The sequence below is a fragment of the Oncorhynchus clarkii genome, chromosome 14 (assembly GCF_045791955.1).
Source record: "Oncorhynchus clarkii lewisi isolate Uvic-CL-2024 chromosome 14, UVic_Ocla_1.0, whole genome shotgun sequence".
Taxonomy (NCBI): domain Eukaryota; kingdom Metazoa; phylum Chordata; class Actinopteri; order Salmoniformes; family Salmonidae; genus Oncorhynchus; species Oncorhynchus clarkii.
The window spans coordinates 34,253,444-34,274,637 of NC_092160.1; the positions used below are offsets into that span (position 1 = coordinate 34,253,444).

The 21,194-nt window shown below is 41.2% G+C and overlaps 3 protein-coding genes across 4 annotated transcripts in view; 2 read left to right on the top strand and 1 right to left on the bottom strand.

Moving 5' to 3' along the window:
- Window positions 1–5,779, bottom strand: part of LOC139366554 (solute carrier family 36 member 1) — a 37,284-nt gene extending 31,505 nt beyond the window's left edge. Inside the window, exon 1 of one of the 2 annotated variants that reach the window (XM_071104175.1) lies at window positions 5,563–5,741. The gene's annotated coding sequence lies outside the window, so the exon portion shown is untranslated. Of the gene's footprint in view, window positions 1–5,562 lie in introns of both variants that reach the window. The other variant, XM_071104174.1, reaches the window with a different exon arrangement.
- Window positions 5,765–11,442, top strand: LOC139366555 (antioxidant 1 copper chaperone). Its single transcript, XM_071104176.1, has 4 exons — window positions 5,765–6,522; window positions 10,177–10,249; window positions 10,563–10,719; window positions 10,851–11,442. Exons 1-3 carry the CDS (start codon window positions 6,514–6,516, stop codon window positions 10,688–10,690), a joined length of 210 nt encoding a protein of 69 aa, XP_070960277.1. The 5' UTR covers window positions 5,765–6,513; the 3' UTR covers window positions 10,691–10,719; window positions 10,851–11,442.
- Window positions 11,443–11,710: 268 nt separating this feature from the next.
- Window positions 11,711–14,781, top strand: LOC139365883 (clumping factor A-like). Its single transcript, XM_071102939.1, has 2 exons — window positions 11,711–11,727; window positions 13,539–14,781. The coding sequence occupies exons 1-2, from the start codon at window positions 11,711–11,713 to the stop codon at window positions 14,779–14,781; spliced, it is 1,260 nt and encodes a 419-aa protein (XP_070959040.1).
- The last annotated feature ends 6,413 nt before the right edge of the window (window positions 14,782–21,194 follow it).

Sequence of the window (21,194 nt, forward strand, 5' to 3'; positions counted from 1 at the left end):
TTGTGATAGAGATGAAAATCTCTGTTAGAATTTTAGAAAGAGGGGTAATATAATAGCAACAGCTAGCAGGGGTTGCTAATATGACTAGGATTGAGCCTTTGGCTTCTGGACAACGAAAGAACAGTATAAACCAGATAAGTAAAAAATAAAAGTGACAAATAATTAAAGAGCTTCAGTAAAATAACAACAGCGAGGCTATATACAGGGGGTACCGGTAGAGAGTCAATGTGGAGGCTATATACAGGGGGTACCGGTACAGAGTCAATGTGAGGGTGTACCGGTACAGAGTCAATGTGGAGGCTGTATACAGGGGGTACCGGTACAGAGTCAATGTGGAGGCTATATACAGGGGGTACCGGTACAGAGTCAATGTGGAGGCTATATACAGGGGGTACCGGTACAGAGTCAATGTGGAGGCTATATACAGGGGGTACCGGTACAGAGTGAATGTGGAGGCTATATACAGGGGGTACCGGTACAGAGTCAATGTGGAGGCTATATACAGGGGGTACCGGTACAGAGTCAATGTGGAGGCTATATACAGGGGGTACCGGTACAGAGTCAATGTGGAGGCTATATACAGGGGGTACTGGTACAGAGTCAATGTGCAGGGGCACCGGTTAGTCGAGGTAATATGTACAGTTGATGTCGGAAGTTAACATACACCTTAGCCAAATACATTTAAACTCAGTTTCATAATTCCTGACATTTAATCCTAGTAAAAAATCTCTGTCTTAGGTCAGTTAGGATCACCACTTTATTTTAAGAATGTGAAATGTCAGAATAATAGTAGAGTCAATGATTTATTTCAGCTTTTATTTATTTCATCACATTCCCAGTGGGTCAGAAGTTTACATACACTCAATTAGTATTTTGTAGCATTGCCTTTACAATGTTTAACTTGAGTCAAACGTATCGGGTAGCCTTCCACAAGCTACCCACAATAAGTTGGGTGAATTTTGGCCCATTCCTCCTGACAGAGCTGGTGTAACCGAGTCAGGTTTGTAGGCCTCCTTGATAGCACACGCTTTTTCAGTTCTGCCCACACATTTTCCATAGGATTGAGGTCAGGGCTTCGTGATGGCCACTCCAATACCTTGACTTTGTTGTACTTAAGCCATTTTGCCACAACTTTGGAAGTATGCTTGGGGTCATTGTCCATTTGGAAGACCCATTTGCGACCAAGCGTTAACTTCCTGACTGATGCTTTGAGATGTTGCTTCAATATATCCACATAATTTTCCATCCTCATGCTGCCATCTATTTTGTGAAGTGCACCAGTCCCTCCTGCAGCAAAGCAGCCCCACAACATGATGCTGCCACCCCCGTGCTTCACGGTTGGGATGGTGTTCTTCGGCTTGCAAGCCTCCCCCTTTTCCCTCCAAATATAACAATGGTCATTATAGCCAAACAGTTATTTTTTTGTTTCATCAGACCAGAGGACATTTCTCAAAAAATTACTATCTTTGTCCCCATGTGCAGTTGCAAACCATAGTCTGGCTTTTTTATGGCGGTTTTGGAGCAGTGGCTTCTTGCTGAGAGGCCTTTCAGGTTATGTCGATATCGGACTCGTTTTACTGTGGATATAGATACTTTTGTACCCGTTTCCTCCAGCATCTTCACAAGGTCTTTCCTGCTGTTCTGGGATTGATTTGCACTATTCACACCACTATTCACACTCTAGGAGACAACGTGTCTCCTTCCTGAGCGGTATGACGTCTGCCTGGTCCCATGGTGTTTATACTTGCGTACTATTGTTTGTACAGATGAGCGTGGTACCTTCGGGCGTTTGGAAATTGCTCCCAAGGATGAACCAGACTTGTGGTGGTCTACGATTTTCCCATGATGTCAAGCAAAGAGGCACTGAGTTTGAAGGTAGGCCTTGAAATACATCCAGAGGTACACCTCAAATTGACTCAAATTATGTCAATTAGCCTATCAGAAGCTTCTAAAGCCATGACATCATTTTCGAGAATTTTCCAAGCTGTTGAAAGGCACAGTCAAATTAGTGTATGTAAACTTTTGAGCCACTGGAATTGTGATACAGTGAAATAATCTGTCTGTAAATAATTGTTGGAACAATTACTTATGTCATGCACAAAGTAGATGTTCTAACTGACTTACCAAAACTATAGTTTGTTTTAACGAGAAATTTGTGGAGTGGTTTAAAAACGAGTTAATGACTCCAACCTAAGTGCATTTAAACTTCGGACTTCAACTGTAGGTAGAATTAAAGTGACAAACATAATAAACAGAGAGTAGAAGTTGCATAAAGAGGGGGGTGGAATGCAAATAGTCTGGGTAGATATTTGATTAGCTGTAATAGGAGTCTTATGGCTTGGGGGGTTGAAGCTGTTAAGAAGTCTTTTTGACCTAGACTTGGCACGCCGGTACTGTTGTTGTGCGGTAGCAGAGAGAACAGTTTATGACTACAAGTTTAACCAACTTGGATCTATTTGCTAGTTAACAATGCTGAACAGTTGAAGTATGGCCACCTTTCTGTCTATCTCTGACTGTTTGAACAGCATACTAGACTGTCCACTTTGTTCAGATGTTGAAATCAAGTGGCCTACCACATTTCTCACAATGAGAACGAGTTGCCATATCCTTATATAAAACTGTGTTTTATGCTTTTTGCACATTTATAAAAATAGACTAGACAGCTAGTATAACAGTCTTTGGCTAAAATGCTGCTAGCGGTATGTGTTACCTCAATGCTGTGCTCGACAAACTGAGGATTCATGTCCCAAAAATCAATGTTCATGGATACTCCCGTTGTAGTAGTGTTTACTCTGCACGTAATTTGAGGAGTTGAGACATAAAAAGGCTATCAGTAGAAAGGTCAACTTCTCCTCCATTACCGTAAAATTATTTCTCAAGGGTGGGACTAAAAATAAAATAAATAATAAAAGAACTCATGTAAAAATGTATACAGGTTCAGAACCTTTTTGAAACATCACAGTTGACAAATATAAATCAAAACTGGATGGTCTTCAGAGATAAGATGGGAGGGGTTGAGGGAGGCTGAAGGCTGGGACTGGATGGTCTTCAGAGATAAGATGGGAGGGGTTGAGGGAGGCTGAATGCTGGGACTGGATGGTCTTCAGAGATAAGATGGGAGGGGTTGAGGGAGGCTGAAGGCTGGGACTGGATGGTCTTCAGAGATAAGATGGGAGGGGTTGAGGGAGGCTGAAGGCTGGGACTGGATGGTCTTCAGAGATAAGATGGGAGGGGTTGAGGGAGGCTGAAGGCTGGGACTGGATGGTCTTCAGAGATAAGATGGGAGGGGTTGAGGGAGGCTGAAGGCTGGGACTGGATGGTCTTCAGAGATAAGATGGGAGGGGTTGAGGGAGGCTGAAGGCTGGGACTGGATGGTCTTCAGAGATAAGATGGGAGGGGTTGAGGGAGGCTGAAGGCTGGGACTGGATGGTCTTCAGAGATAAGATGGGAGGGGTTGAGGGAGGCTGAAGGCTGGGACTGGATGGTCTTCAGAGATAAGATGGGAGGGGTTGAGGGAGGCTGAAGGCTGGGACTGGATGGTCTTCAGAGATAAGATGGGAGGGGTTGAGGGAGGCTGAATGCTGGGACTGGATGGTCTTCAGAGATAAGACAGGAGGGGTTGAGGAAGGCTGAATGCTGGGACTGGATGGTCTTCAGAGATAAGATGGGAGGGGTTGAGGGAGGCTGAATGAATGGGCCTAAAAACAAACAAACGATAACTATTGGAAAATAGACTGTGTCCTTAAAATGTATATAGTATGTATAAGCTGGAACTAAAAGCCTAAAAGTTGTTGTCCATTAGTTTACTCCAATTAGGGGAGGGGTGGTTAGGGGAATATTATATATATATATATATCTTTAATCCGGGGGATTGGAAATGATGCAGACAATTACATTGATAGAAGCCACAATCTGCAATATTAAAGCTGATCTACCCCCTAAAAAGTTTTTTTTTTTTTAAAGGCTCAATGCAACACAGTCATGAAGAGGCCATGAAAATGCCTCTTCCCCCACAGGAGGCTGAAAAGATTCAGCATGGGCCTATAGATAATTATTAATAAATTAGTTAACCAATAGCTACTCGGACTATCTGTGTTGACCATTTTTGCAATACCTCTTGAAATCATCAACATACGCTACTGTTTATTATCTATCCTGTTGCCTAGTCACTTTATCCCTACCTATATGTACATATCTACCTCAATGACCTAGTACCCCTGCACATGGACTCGGTACTGGCACCCTGTGTATACGGCCAAGTTATTATGGACTCTGTACTGGTACCCTGTGTATACGGCCAAGTAATTATGGACTCGGTACTGGTACCCTGTGTATACGGCCAAGTAATTATGGACTCGGTACTGGTACCCTGTGTATATAGACAAGTTATCTTTACTCATTGTGGATTTATTCCTATTATTTTTTTTCCTGTGTTTACCTTTAACTCTGCACTGTTGGAAAAGGACCAGTATGTAAGAGTTTCACTGTTAGTCTACACACCTGTTGTTGACGAGGCATGTGGCCAATAAAATTTGATTTGATTTTGTGAGTGGCAGGGGGAGGGGCTTGATGAGTGCGTGTGTAAACAGAGAGAAAGAGGCCAAAAGCTCTCAAAAGAAGCATAATGCTTTTCTATGGGCTTGTCATCTACCCTCCCGCCTTCGGTACAATGACTCCCATTGTTAGGGTGCAGACGTGAACATCATTATATCCAGATCTCTGGTGTAAATGAGAAGGTGCACACAACACAGGAGTGAAGGAGACGAGACCAAAAACACAACATGAGAACAAGCGGACAAACACTCATTAAAAAAAACATCAAAAGAACTTGATTCTTGCGATACAGGCATTTGGAATATTGTACAAAACATTAATTTGAAATCGCCCAGCCCTAGCTGAGATCTGGTGACAGGAACACACCTATATTTTAGCACTTGCCAGTACATTGTTTGAAAACTGCATGGACATGCCATTAGCCCTTGCTTTACATCTGAATATAAACATGCCTGGATTAGCCTAAAATGCCCAGTATTTCGTCAGACGTCATTACTCATTTATCTGGACATAATGAGGACATTCATTGATCAGTTAATTAACAGAAGTACCTACGAAAGGGCTTTGGCACAGTAGCTGTCAGTTAGCTACTTACCCACAACGACCCACTTAATTTACTAGCTGACAACAACAAAAAGCTATAGGTATAACGTTAGCTAGGTACGGCACTTTAGATCCACTTACCCCCTAAAAATTACATTCTGCAATTACTGCGTCCAAAATACCACAGTCGACTGCAGTTATTACACTTTTACTGCAGTTTCAAAACAGAGATCATTTTTTTGCAATGTCTCAAAGCCATCATTAGAAACCGTTTGGTTTGGAGCTGTATTTGTTAGCCAAGCTAGTCTATATCAACATCATTGTTTGATCACATATTACAGCTACATCACCTCCAGCTGGTTAACGTTAGTAGACAAAACATCAATCAGTTTGTTTTGCATGCTCCAATCGTGTCTAAGTAACGTTAGTTAGCAAGTTATATACGATTCATTCACGATAACTCACCTGTAAAGCAGTGATTCCAGCCTCGGTAGTGTTACATCAAAGGAGTTCGCTAGAGGGGCATCTCTTGGCAGAGCAGTATTTTTTTCCTACTATGCACGTCGATATTGTACTTGATGTGAGAGGAAAAGGCGATCTCTGTAGAAATACAAGTGAACTGCTAATGCTAGCTTTTTGAAGACCACTACCGGTACAAAGGTCGTTTGGTCACATGGTTTGGAAGAGGGTGCATGTCAGCTGACCAAATGTTGGATACTTAATTTTGTAGCTTGCTAGCTGTCTTGTTACGCAAACTATCTATTTCCATCAAAACTAGCTAAGTCAATTATCGTTAGTCTGAAATGATGCCGATTGTTTGGTGTGAAACATCACCACAAACATTTAATTGGCCAAGTTGATACAAGCGTAAGCGCTGCGTGTTCGCCCATAGAGAAGACTGGGCTAGTCTTTATTTTTTTTTGTTTATCTGAAAAATTTAAATCCGCGCCAGAATCTATCGATATTGTGACACCATGTGTCACTTTTTCGCGAACTCGGCCATTGTTTCATATTTGGTTAAATTGTAGCTGATTCCTAAAAAAAGAATTCCAAAACGTTCCAGAATGATAAAACAACTTCCGCATTCCGGTGTGACATTTAAGGGATCTGGATAAGTTACCTGCAGCAATGTAGCTATGTGAAAAAAATGACTTCTCCCAAAATAATTTCATTGTAAAGTGTTCTGGAAAAAAAATGATATTAGTCAGTACATTTGTGCTCTCATCCCACTAACGTTATACATGTGAATTTTGCCTCAAAAATGCCAAGTTACTTTCACCAATATCTAGCAAAGTGTTGATGGTCCCTAACTTTGATGTCGCTAGCCCCGCAGCAACACATTCACTACCTAGTTAGTCGTGCAAGCTTTGAAAGAGGCGAACGTCAATTGATCTTGAACTCAACCACAACAGCAACATGACGACCGTAAGATGTGTTATTGTTACATTGTTAAGTAGCTAGCTGGTGCTGAGATTGCAGTGCTTTGGTACATATACAGCCTGAAACTAATGCCTGCAAAATCGTGTAAATGTTCCTTACAGGCCAGAACGTTTAATACAATTATATTTACACGTAGTCTACCGGTTGTCTGTGCGGTTTGTCCTGGAGACAAAATATCCACAGGAAACGAACTAGTTTACCTGTAGCGAAATGCTTGTGCTTATAGTTCCGACAGTGCAGCAATATCTAATAAGTAATCTAACAATTACACAACATATACCCAAACCACACAAATCTAAGTAAGGAATGGGTCTAAGGCACTGCATCTCAGTGTTTGAGGCGTCACTATAGACACACTGGTTCGATTCCAGGCTGTATCACAACCGGCCGTGATTGGGACCCCCTAGGGCAGCGGACAGCGTCATCCTGGGTTTGGCCGGTGTAGGCCGTAATTGTAAATAAGAATTTGTTCTTAATTGACTTGCCTAGTTAAATAAAGGTTAAAATAAATAAATAAAATATATATGTATATGTGGAGGAGCAATGTCAGAGCAGCATAGACTAAGATACAGTAGAATAGAATACAGTATATACATATGATATATGTCATTATTAATTAAACACTTTATTAATTATTAATTAAACATTATTAAAGTGACTAGTGTTCCATTTATTAAAGTGGCCAATGATTTCAAGTCTGTGTATGTAGGCTGCAGCCTCTGTGCTAGTGATGGCTATTTTAAATGTCTGATGGCCTTGAGATAGAAGCTGTTTTTCAGTCTCTCGGTCCCCGCTTTGATGCACCTGTACTGACCTCGCCTTCTGGAAGATAGCGCGGTGAACAGGCAGTGGCTCGGGTGGTGGTTGTCCTTGATGATTTTTTTGGCCTTCCTGCGACATTGGGTGCTGTAGGTGTCATGGAGGGCAGGTAATTTGCCCCCTGTGATGCGTTGTTGCGCCTCCTTCACCACACTGTCTGTGTCGGTGGACCATTTCAGTTTGTCAGTGATGTGTACACCGAGGAACTTAACTTTCTACCTTCTCCACCGCTGTCCCGTCGATGTGGATGGGGGGATGCTCCCTCTGCTGTTTCCTGAAGTCCATGATTGTCTTTGTTTTGTTGATGTTGAGTGAGAGGTTGTTTTCGCGGCACCACACTCCCGTAACCCTCATCTCCTCCCTGTAGGCTGTCTAGTTGTTGGTAATCAAGCCTACCACTGTAGTGTTGTCTGCAAACTTGATGATTGAATTGCAGGCGTGCGTGGCCACGCAGTCATGGGTGAACGGAATACAGAAGGGGCCTGAGCATGCACCCTTGTGGGGCCCCAGTGTTGAGGATCAGCGAAGTGGATGTGTTGTTTCCTACTTTCACCACCTGGGGGCGGTCCATCAGGAAGTCCAGGACCCAATTGCACAGGGTGGGGTTCAGACCCAGGGCCTCAAGCTTAATGATGAGCTTTGAGGGTACTATGGTGTTGAATGCTAAGCTATAGTCAATGAACAGCATTCTTACATAGGTATTCCTCTTGTCCACATGGGATAGGGCAGTGTGATGGCGATTGCATCGTCTGTGGACCTATTGGGGCAGTAAGCAAATTTAAGTGGGTGGCAGGGTGGCAGGTAAGATGGAGGTGAATTGATCCTTGACTAGTCTCTCAAAGCACTTCATGATGACAGAGTTGAGTGCTACAGGGCAATAGTCATTTAGTTAATTTAGTTCAGTTTTGCATTCTTGGGTACAGGAACAATTGTGGCCGTTTTGAAGCATGTAGGGACAGCAGACTGGAATTGGGAGAGATTGAATATGTCCGTAAACACACCAACCAGCTGGTCTTGGTCTGTGCATGCTCTGAGGACGTGGCTAGGGATGCCGTCTGGACCAGCAGCCTTGCGAGGGTTAACACATTTAAATGTCTTACTCACATCGGCCACAGAGAAGGAGAGCCCACAGTCCTTGGTAGCGGGCCGGCGTCGGTGGAGCTGTGTTATCCCCAAAGTGGGTGAAGAAGCTGTTTAGCTTGTCCAGGAGCAAGACGTTAGTGTCCGCGACATGGCTAATTTTCCTTTTGTAGTTCGTGATTGTCTTTAGACCCTGCCACATACATCTCGTGTCTGAGACGTTTTTCAGCGACAGGGTCTGGGAGACTAGTCAGGATCGAGGGAAAGATGAACGAAGCAAAGTACAGAGAGATCCTTGATGAAAACCTGCTCCATAGGTCTCAGGATCTCAGACTGGGGCGAAGGTTCACCTTCCAATAGGACAACGACCCTAAGCACACAACCAAGACAACACAAGAGTAGCTTCGGGACCAGTCTCTAAATGACCTTGAGTGGCCCAGCCAGTGACCGGACTTGAACCCGATCGAACACCTGAAAATAGCTGTGCAGCGACGTTCCCCATCCAACCTGACAGAGCTTGAGAAGATCTGCAGAGAAGAATGGGAGAAATTCCCCAAATACAGGTGTAACCAGCTTGTAGCGTCATACCCAAGAAGACTCGAGGCTGTTTATCACTGCCAAAGGTGCTTCAACAAAGTACTGAGGAAAGGCTCTGAATATTTCAGTCTTTTTATTTGTAATACATTTGCCAAAAAGTTATATAAACCTGTTTTTGCTTTGTCATTATGGGTTATTGTGTTTTAGATTGATGAGGGGGAAATAAATATTTAATCAATTTTAGAATAAGTCGGTAACGTAACAAAATATGGCAAAAGTCCAGGGGTCGGAATACCTTCCGAATGCACTGTATAAACTACAGAGTCAAAGCATTTATCCCAAGACCAATGCAGTGTGATCACTGTGAAGCATTTGGTTATGTAGCAAGTGTTTGCAGAAGGGAGAAGACAAGATGTCCAAGTTGTGGGAAAGATCATGTCATGTGTTATAAAAGTGATGAAAATGCAACTGTGGAGGGAACCATGAAGCCACGTCTCTGGAATGCCCCACAAGAAGGAAAGACAACGAGGTGCCCAAAGACAGGGCTGTCCAGAGCATTTCATATGCAACAGATGTTAAAAGGGTTGAGGGTTTGAATGGTGCTCCTGGAGAGTCCATGGTGGTGGACACTTTCACTGCAGAGCCGAATATATTGATCAAAGTCACCTTGTCCGAGAGAGATTTACATGGGTATCAAAATGTCACTCCAGGGTAAGCCTACACGAAACACAGCCCTTATTTAAGTGTTTCTAAAATCCCTTATGGGGAAAATTAATGTTGGAAAAAACGATTGGAACCATTTCCCTGTTTGACCGCTAGATTTTATGGGTATTATGACATCACCACTGTGGGGCTCTATAGGTTAACAATACTTTCCTGTGGATATTTTGTCTCAAATTTCAAGCAGCTGAAGAACAAATTAAACCGCACTGACAACCGATGTAGAGTACATTTAAATGTAATTTTATTCAACATTCTGGCTTGTAAGGAACATTTTACATGATTTTTCAGGCATTAGTTTAAGGCTGTATATGCCAATTAATTGTGTATTACAGCCTGATTTTATTCCAGCCTGATTTAATCAAACGAATACATAGCTAGCTTAGCTAGTCATTGCTTGCTAACTGGTTAGCTGTCCCATACTAGCATGAGAATGACACACAACCCCTGGAATATGAATCATTTTGTGAATTATTCCCACAGAAGCACGAATTCTTTGTGGACATGACATGTGAGGGATGCTCTGGGGCAGTCACCCGAGTCCTCAATAAACTGGGTGAGTAGCTAAATGTCACCCGAGTCCTCAATAAACTGGGTGAGTAGCTAAATGTCACCCGAGTCCTCAATAAACTGGGTGAGTCGCTAAATGTCACCCGAGTCCTCAATAAACTGGGTGAGTCGCTAAATGTCACAGCAAATCCAGCTTCCTGGAACATCTCTTAAACAACACACACACAGGCTCACACACTTTGTTGAGAATGGTGTGCTGTGGTTTAGCTAAATTCAGCAAATATAGATTACTTGTGTCATATTGACTGGCTTGCTAAAATTGTTTTATTTTTTCTTTCTGTCTTATTTGTTGGCGTAAGGTGGTGTCCAATTTGAGATCGACCTCCCCAACAAGAAGGTTTTCATTGAGTCTGACAAGGACACGGACGTGCTTCTGGAAACACTTAAGAAGACTGGAAAGGCGGCTAACTACATCGGCCCCAAGTGACGAATCATCCTCTTTTCTCTATAGAACAGGTGAACTCTAAATATATTAAGTGACAGTCAATTCAATATCGAACAAACTTCCCATCCATCCCTACAGCTCCTTCCTCTTCTCACCATCGCAACCTGTTTAGCCTTATCGTGTCCTTGTTTCTGTGTGTTAGCTGTTGGTTGGTGCTGATATGAAGGATGATCATGAGAAGAAAGAACCCTGGCTGACATGTCTTCGTGGACCACTGGAATGAGCTTGCACTGCCAAGCTGTCCACTTTCAGTAATTTAAGCACTATTATTGATGTGTCCCAAATGCCACTATAAAGGCCCAGGTCCAAAGTAGGGCACTGTATATGGAATAGAGTACCCTTTTGGGACGAATCCACTGTGAATATCCAGTGTGATTGATGCGCAGGATAAAATATATCATGTTATCTAAATGGGTTAACTTTACCGCAGGGAAATGAAAGGATGTAAAGATCGCTGTCTCTGCTTTGTCTTAATGAAAGCACCTATTGTAATTCGCATTGATTTGGGGGGAACGGCAACCATCCTGTATTACGTTTTCCTTTCTCTGTCTGAATATTGTTCATGTTTACCCACATGTCAAATAAAAAAGAACGGTGATTCTAGACACCTGTCCTCTTATTTTTTATTTTCACACATGGTCAAACCTTCTGCGGAAGTCCTAAAGAGCTGTTTGTTATCCCAAGAAAATACTGCTAATTTGCATAAGCAATAATAAAAACAAAATTGGTCCGCATACAAGTTCTGACGAGTAACATATTATTTTAGTTTGGAGATGTCTTGCCAGGTTGTATGATGTGACTGCCACTAGGTGGTAGTGTTGGTTCTTGGTTTAATTTGACAGGAGGATCCCGCCCCTTTTTCATCGATTGCGTGGAATTCGACTTCAGTTTCTTGCGCAATGTCATGTACCTTCAGCCGTGCAAATGCCAACATCAGCCGTTTTCGTCAAAGATATATGATTGAGCTGCAATTAGTAGATTTGTAAATCATATAGCTTTTTCATGCTTATTCTGAAGGGGTAAGAGCGTTATGTAGTTTATTAGAAAAAAGTACATTTTTAAGAAGACATGGTATGAGACACGATATACTATCTCTGAGACAATTTGCGATTGAGTCCACGGTGCTATGACAGGCGAACCATCCCTTACCCCTATGTTAGTTGGTACAATCCGAACAGGACCTTCCACAAGTCCCAGGACAACGGCCACTACCAATTCATAAAAGAGGGTGGCACAGCAGATGTAGAAAGACCACCCAAGATATCTGAACATCAGTGATGACTGCTCTTCGATGGACACCAGGAAGAGGATTACAGTACTGGTACACAGGACCACTTGGAGGGATAGAACAAAAAAACAATGAAAACTTTATAATATTTTGACAGAGAGGAAAATCAAAATAGAATTGCATTTGTCACGTGTGCCGAATACAAGTGTAGACCCTACAGTGAAATGCTTACTGACAGGCCTTTAACTAACAACGCGTTAAGACGTTTTAAGAAGAAAAACAGTTTTTTAGGTAAAAACAAAATAGAAAATAAAAGTAACAAATAATTAAACAGCAGCAGTAATACAATGCAGAATTATTATTTTATAACATGAAGATATAAACACCTTCCAAGTAACAAATACATTTGGCGTATAAAGTATAAAAGCTGATCTTGCATCCCGATCACATACAAATTCCCACCAAGCATGTATTGCAGCCAACAGAAATCAGCATGCATATAAACTAGCAAGTATTTTTTGACATCCTGGGCATTATGTAACCTGGAATACAAACTGATACTCCATTTAACCATACGGAGTATATCTGTTTGGATTCATATCAATCTGGATTCCACACCATGTCATAATGCTCTAATGTAGTGACAAATCCTTAAGCGTGCACAAACACCTACCTGAGACATGTTTCATAGCCTACCTGAGATAATATTTCATAGCCTACCTGAGATAATATTTCATAGCCTACCTGAGATAATATTTCATAGCCTACCTGAGATAATATTTCATTGCCTACCTGAGATAATATTTCATAGCCTACCTGAGATAATATTTCATTGCCTACCTGAGATAATATTTCATTGCCTACCTGAGATAATATTTCATTGCCTACCTGAGATAATATTTCATTGCCTACCTGAGATAATATTTCATTGCCTACCTGAGATAATATTTCATTGCCTACCTGAGATAATATTTCATAGCCTACCTGAGATAATATTTCATAGCCTACCTGAGATAATATTTCATTGCCTACCTGAGATAATATTTCATTGCCTACCTGAGATAATATTTCATTGCCTACCTGAGATAATATTTCATTGCCTACCTGAGATAATATTTCATAGCCTACCTGAGATAATATTTCATAGCCTACCTGAGATAATATTTCATTGCCTACCTGAGATAATATTTCATAGCCTACCTGAGATAATATTTCATTGCCTACCTGAGATAATATTTCATTGCCTACCTGAGATAATATTTCATTGCCTACCTGAGATAATATTTCATTGCCTACCTGAGATAATATTTCATTGCCTACCTGAGATAATATTTCATTGCCTACCTGAGATAATATTTCATAGCCTACCTGAGATAATATTTCATAGCCTACCTGAGATAATATTTCATTGCCTACCTGAGATAATATTTCATTGCCTACCTGAGATAATATTTCATTGCCTACCTGAGATAATATTTCATTGCCTACCTGAGATAATATTTCATAGCCTACCTGAGATAATATTTCATAGCCTACCTGAGATAATATCGAGGAGTAGTGCAGCACTGACTCTCCTACCACTGTCGAGAGCTGGTCTGATAGTGAAGAGAGCAGCAATGACTCTCCTACCACTGTCGAGAGCTGGTCTGATAGTGAAGAGAGCAGCAATGACTCTCCTACCACTGTCGAGAGCTGGTCTGATAGTGAAGAGAGCAGCAATGACTCTCCTACCACTGTCGAGAGCTGGTCTGATAGTGAAGAGAGCAGCAATGACTCTCCTACCACTGTCGAGAGCTGGTCTGATAGTGAAGAGAGCAGCAATGACTCTCCTACCACTGTCGAGAGCTGGTCTGATAGTGAAGAGAGCAGCAATGACTCTCCTTCCACTGTCGAGAGCTGGTCTGATAGTGAAGAGAGCAGCAATGACTCTCCTACCACTGTCGAGAGCTGGTCTGATAGTGAAGAGAGCAGCAATGACTCTCCTACCACTGTCGAGAGCTGGTCTGATAGTGAAGAGAGCAGCAATGACTCTCCTTCCACTGTCGAGAGCTGGTCTGATAGTGAAGAGAGCAGCAATGACTCTTCTACCACTGTCGAGAGCTGGTCTGATAGTGAAGAGAGCAGCAATGACTCTCCTACCACTGTCGAGAGCTGGTCTGATAGTGAAGAGAGCAGCAATGACTCTCCTACCACTGTCGAGAGCTGGTCTGATAGTGAAGAGAGCAGCAATGACTCTCCTACCACTGTCGAGAGCTGGTCTGATAGTGAAGAGAGCAGCAATGACTCTCCTACCACTGTCGAGAGCTGGTCTGATAGTGAAGAGAGCAGCAATGACTCTCCTACCACTGTCGAGAGCTGGTCTGATAGTGAAGAGAGCAGCAATGACTCTCCTTCCACTGTCGAGAGCTGGTCTGATAGTGAAGAGAGCAGCAATGACTCTCCTACCACTGTCGAGAGCTGGTCTGATAGTGAAGAGAGCAGCAATGACTCTCCTACCACTGTCGAGAGCTGGTCTGATAGTGAAGAGAGCAGCAATGACTCTCCTTCCACTGTCGAGAGCTGGTCTGATAGTGAAGAGAGCAGCAATGACTCTTCTACCACTGTCGAGAGCTGGTCTGATAGTGAAGAGAGCAGCAATGACTCTCCTACCACTGTCGAGAGCTGGTCTGATAGTGAAGAGAGCAGCAATGACTCTCCTACCACTGTCGAGAGCTGGTCTGATAGTGAAGAGAGCAGCAATGACTCTCCTTCCACTGTCGAGAGCTGGTCTGATAGTGAAGAGAGCAGCAAAGGAGAGAGCACTGGAGCCAGAGAGGAATATCCAAGACAAACTATATGTACCTGATAATGAATCAAATAGGTACTTATAAGGTATCTGACGTTCATGCCATCAACTTAGCCTATGTTGACAATTGTATACATAGTAGTAGGCAGACAGTCAGCCATTTCAGGTACATGTTTGTGTTATTTAGAGAGACCATTTTAAAAAGAGACTAGGCCTCAAGTTATAATATGCTGTAATTGTAGTTATATACTGCAATTGAAGTTATATACTTTAATTGTAGTGCTACATTGACCTGTTCTCGTTCTCTTGAATAAAACAAATGTGTACGTCAAGGTAGCCCAGTTTAATGAATAGCCCACATTCATCACATCTTGTGAGTGGGAGACTGCTGCCTGACAAAATGTGCTTACCCTGAAGAAAGAGCCTGATGTCATAACGCTTTGAGTTTGATGACAGTATGTCACACATACACTACTACCAACATACTGTCACAGTGGCCCAATTGTTCTCTTGTACAGTGGTTTGGAATAGCACTGCGTGCATCCCAAATGGCACCCTTATTCCCCCCCGATAGCGTAGCGCTCTATAGGCCTCCGGTCAAAAGTAGTGCACTATAATGGGAATATGGTGCGATTAGGGATGTAGTCGCTCTCCCTCCACAAAAGGACAACATGTAACGGCAACGCTGTTCACCCGTCCATGCTGGGAACACGGTGCAACTGGAGAAGCCTTCGTAGCTGTTGCAAAGCCTAAAACAAGGCATTGTCGTCGTCCCCCCTCCCCCCGCACATTGACTCTGTACCGGTACCCCCCCTGTATATAGTCTCACTATTGTTATTTTACTGCTGCTCTTTAATTACTTGTTCATTTTATTTCTTATTCTTGTTCATGTTCTTTATTCTTATTATTATTTTTGTATTCATGTTTGTATGGGTAGCCTAGTGGTTAGAGTGTTGGGCTAGTAACTGGAAGGTTGCAAGTTCAAATCCCCGAGCTGACAAGGTACATATCTGTCATTCTGCCCCTGAACAGGCAGTTAACCCACTGTTCCTAGGCAGTCATTGAAAATAATAATTTGTTCTTAACTGACTTGCCTGGTTAAATAAAGGTAAAAATATAAAAATGGCAAACAGGCACTCGCTGGTCTCCTCCGGTTGGACCAGCCACCGTGGGGGCACACAGGCACGTTGTGTACAGCCTAAACTCCACAGACACCATGGCTGTCATCACGGTTACTGGGCTCCTCATGCCACTCGTTATTGTCTTTCTCTGTTCCTCAGATGTTCTTGAAAATGTCCTCTTTCAAGCAGCTCAGTCAGATGAATTCATTACTGGAAGATCAGGGACAGCCTTTGAGTTTACACGTTATAGCCTGATCTGATTGAAATGGTTAGGCTTCTTTGGTTCAGAAATGGTTGTGTCCAATGACAGCCTTGGATCTTTGTGTTCCTGCATTCAGAATGTGATGTGTATTCTGTTCTATCAATGATATCACGTTTATTCTATCACAAATGATACTGGCTTAGCTAGACGGTCACAAATACAGTCTATTTGCTTTTGTGATTTTGCCAAACGTTGTCCATAAGGCAGGTATATCTGGGAACACATGCTTATTAAATACTTTGTTATTGTAAAATATAATCTGTATTGCTTTCATCCACAAAATAATGAAGGCTATCTAGTGACAATTATAGCGCTTCACTCAACTTATTCATTGCAGAAGGAGATCTATGGAAACAGGGAGACGTATTTTTGTAATTCATACAATTATTTTTTTTTATATTTCTAAATAAAAAAAATAAAAGTAATAATAATCATTTATAAATAAATACATTTGCGACTGAATGAATCAAACAGTAATTAAACACGATATTAGGTAATAGATAACTTACTGTAGGTGTTGTGAGAATGTACATTAAAATATGTGTCACTTTTTGGAATTCCTGCAACCCAAGACTGTTGCTTGTTTAATATAGAGACTGATTGATGAACTACGATTGAATAATTGGCTGTTCAATCAAGTGTCTCAACAGCTTAGATAGGAAATCCCAGGGAGGTACAGTAAATTCACCCTCCTCTCACTACCCTGTCTGACTCTTTCCTGAGTTGACCAGAGAGGCCGTCCTCCCGAGGGGAGGGAAACGCTCCTGTTAGATCCTGTGGTCCCTGCCAAAGGAAACAGAAATCTGACTTATCGAGAATTGAGTTAAATGTGCATATGGAGTGCTGAGAGTAAATATGCAACAGTGGGCATACAGACATGGTTGGATTGGCTGAAATAGTATTTATTTTCTGCACTGCCCACGTCATTAGATTTAATTCAAATCTAAATCAAATCACATGTTATTATTCACATGCGCGAATACAACTGGTGTCGACCTTACAGTGAAATGCTGAATACAACTGGTGTCGACCTTACAGTGAAATGCTGAATACAACAGGTGTAGTAGACCTTATAGTGAAATGCTGAATACAACAGGTGTAGTAGACCTTATAGTGAAATGCTGAATACAACTGGTGTCGACCTTACAGTGAAATGCTGAATACAACTGGTGTCGACCTTACAGTGAAATGCTGAATACAACTGGTGTCGACCTTACAGTGAAATGCTGAATACAACTGGTGTCGACCTTACAGTGAAATGCTGAATACAACTGGTGTCGACCTTACAGTGAAATGCTGAATACAACAGGTGTAGTAGACCTTACAGTGAAATGCTGAATACAACTGGTGTCGACCTTACAGTGAAATGCTGAATACAACAGGTGTAGTAGACCTTACAGTGAAATGCTGAATACAACTGGTGTAAACCTTACAGTGAAATGCTTACTTACGAGCCCCTAACCAACAATGCAGTTTAAAAAGAATACAAACATTAACACAAAAATAATAATAAGAATAAAGAATATGAACAAGAATAAGAAATAAAATGAACAAGTAATTAAAGAGCAGCAGTAAAATAACAATAGTGAGACTATATACAGGGGGGGTACCGGTACAGAGTCAATGTGCGGGGGCACCGGTTAGTCGAGGTAATTGAGGTAATATGTACATGTAGGTAGAGTTATTAAAATGACTATGCATAGATGATAACAACAGAGAGTAGCAGTGGTGTAAAAGAGGGGTCTAAACTCTGACTTTACACAGCCGACAATGGAACGCAATGAAGCCGGATATTAAAGCCACAATCTATAATTAGTTTACCAGCCAAACAGCAGCCTTGCCTCTTTAAATACCATTTCGTAGTATGATTGAAGGTGCACAAAATAAAGCAAATTAATACTTAGTGATACTTTTTAGACAACATAAATCCAGTCCCAGCTGCTGCTGATGGATACTGTGAGGCCTGTCTTTTCAAACAAATACCAAGAATCAAACAGCATTTATTGTGTAGCTGCTGCAATGATGGACATCAGAACACCTTGGGCTTGTTCTGACGAGCTCACAGCAGTGATTTTCATTGCATTCCAACGTTGAATGTCTCCTCTGGCCAGGAAGGCTGATAGTGCTGCTGATAACATGGAGCAGGTAGACTGATCTCAGATCAGTGGTTTGTTTAGACTTCCTCCTCTTCTAAAATCATGGCTCCATCTATAAAAATGGCAGCTGCAGACATGACACAGAGACATTTAGAGACATTTAGAGACACAGAGACATTTAGAGACACAGAGACATTTAGAGACATTTAGAGACACAGAGACATTTAGAGACATTTAGAGACACAGAGACATTTAGAGACATTTAGAGACACAGAGACATTTAGAGACATTTAGAGACACAGAGACATTTAGAGACACAGAGACATTTAGAGACATTTAGAGACACAGAGACATTTAGAGACACAGAGACATTTAGAGACACAGAGACATTTAGAGACACAGAGACATTTAGAGACACAGAGACATTTAGAGACACAGAGACATTTAGAGACAGAGACATTTAGAGACACAGAGACATTTAGAGACATTTAGAGACACAGAGACATTTAGAGACATTTAGAGACACAGAGACATTTAGAGACACAGAGACATTTAGAGACATTTAGAGACACAGAGACATTTAGAGACACAGAGACATTTAGAGACATTTAGAGACACAGAGACATTTAGAGACACAGAGACATTTAGAGACATTTAGAGACACAGAGACATTTAGACACATTTAGAGACACAGAGACATTTAGAGACATTTAGAGACACAGAGACATTTAGAGACATTTAGAGACACGGAGACATTTTGAGACACAGACATTCAGACACATTTCGAGACACAGAGACAATTACAGACAAAGAGACATTTAGAGACACAGAGACATTTAGAGACACAGAGACATTTAGAGACATTTAGAGACACAGAGACATTTTGAGACACAGACATTCAGACACATTTAGAGACACGGAGACATTTAGACACATTTAGAGACACAGAGACATTTAGAGACATTTAGAGACACAGAGACATTTTGAGACACAGACATTCAGACACATTTCGAGACACAGAGACAATTACAGACAAAGAGACATTTAGAGACAGAGAAAATTAGAGAAAGATACATTTAGAGACCCAGAGACATAGAGACATTTAGAGACATTTAGAGACACAGAGACATTTTGAGACACAGACATTCAGACACATTTAGAGACACGGAGACATTTAGACACATTTAGAGACACAGAGACATTTAGAGACAATTAGAGACACAGAGACATTTAGAGACACAGAGACATTTAGAGACATTTAGAGACACAGAGACATTTTGAGACACAGACATTCAGACACATTTAGAGACACGGAGACATTTAGACACATTTAGAGACACAGAGACATTTAGAGACAATTAGAGACACAGAGACATTTTGAGACACAGACATTCAGACACATTTCGAGACACAGAGACAATTACAGACAAAGAGACATTTAGAGACAGAGAAAATTAGAGAAAGATACATTTAGAGACCCAGAGACATAGAGACATTTAGAGACATGGACATTTAGAGACATAGAGACATTTATAGACAGAGACATTTAGAGACATTTAGAGACATAGAGACATTTATAGACAGAGACATTTAGAGACATAGAGACATTTGTAGACAGAGACATTTAGAGATACAGAGACATTTAGTGACAGAGACATTTAGCAACATATAGATGGAGACATTTAGAGACAGAGACATTTAGAGACAGAGACATTTATAGACAGAGACATTTAGAGACATAGAGACATTTATAGACAGAGACATTTAGAGACAGAGACATTTAGAGACATAGAGACATTTATAGACAGAGACATTTAGAGACATAGAGACATTTAGACACATAGAGGCATTTAGAGACATAGAGACATTTATAGACAGAGACATTTAGAGACATAGAGACATTTATAGACAGAGACATTTAGAGACAGAGACATAGAGACATTTAGAGACATAGAGACATTTAGACACATATTTTATTTATTTATATGGACATTTAGAGATACAGAGACATTTAGAGATACAGAGACATTTAGAGATACAGAGACATTTAGAGATACAGAGACATTTAGAGACACAGAGACATTTAGAGACATAGAGACATTTAGAGACAGAGACATTTAGAGATACAGAGACATTTAGAGACATAGAGACATTTAGAGACAGAGACATTTAGAGACATAGAGACATTTAGAGACAGAGCCATTTAGAGACATAGAGACATTTAGAGACAGAGACATTTTGAGACACAGAGATGTTTAGAGATACAGAGACATTTAGATACATAGAGACATTTAGACACACAGAGACATTTAGAGACATTTAGAGACACATAGATATTTAGAGACATTTAGAGACACAGTGATATTTAGAGACACAGAGACATTTAGAGACATTTAGAGACACAGAGATATTTAGAGACACAGAGTCATTTAGATACACAGAGATATTTGGAGACACAGAGACATTTAGAGACATTCTGAGACACAGAGATATTTGGAGACACAGAGACATTTAGAGACATAGAGACATTTTGAGACACAGAGACATTTAGAGACACAGAGACATTTAGAGACATAGAGACATTTAGACACACAGAGATATTTGGAGACATAGAGACATTCTGAGACACAGAGACATTTAGAGACATTTAGAGACAGAGACATTTAGAGACACAGAGACATTTAGAGACACAGAGACATTTAGAAACATAGAAACAGAGACATTTATAGACACAGACATTTGGAGACATAGAGACATTTAGAGACACAGAACACAGAGAAATTAGGAGACAGAGACATTTAGAGACATAGAGACACAGAGACAGACTGCTCTACTGCTCAAACAGAAGACAATAACAGACTCATCCTCTATCCGAGCCTCATAGAAAAAGACACCTTCAGACACAAGACAACTCCAGACACAGATTATCCTCTCATGCTCATGCAGACACTAACATAACACACACATAACCCCTATCAGAACTTCAAATAGAAA

Bases quoted from the DNA above. Each gene is read 5' to 3' on its own strand.
- LOC139366555 (XM_071104176.1), top strand. The intron at 10,250-10,562 runs GTGAGTAGCTAA...TGTTGGCGTAAG, and splicing joins CCGAGTCCTCAATAAACTGG to GTGGTGTCCAATTTGAGATC.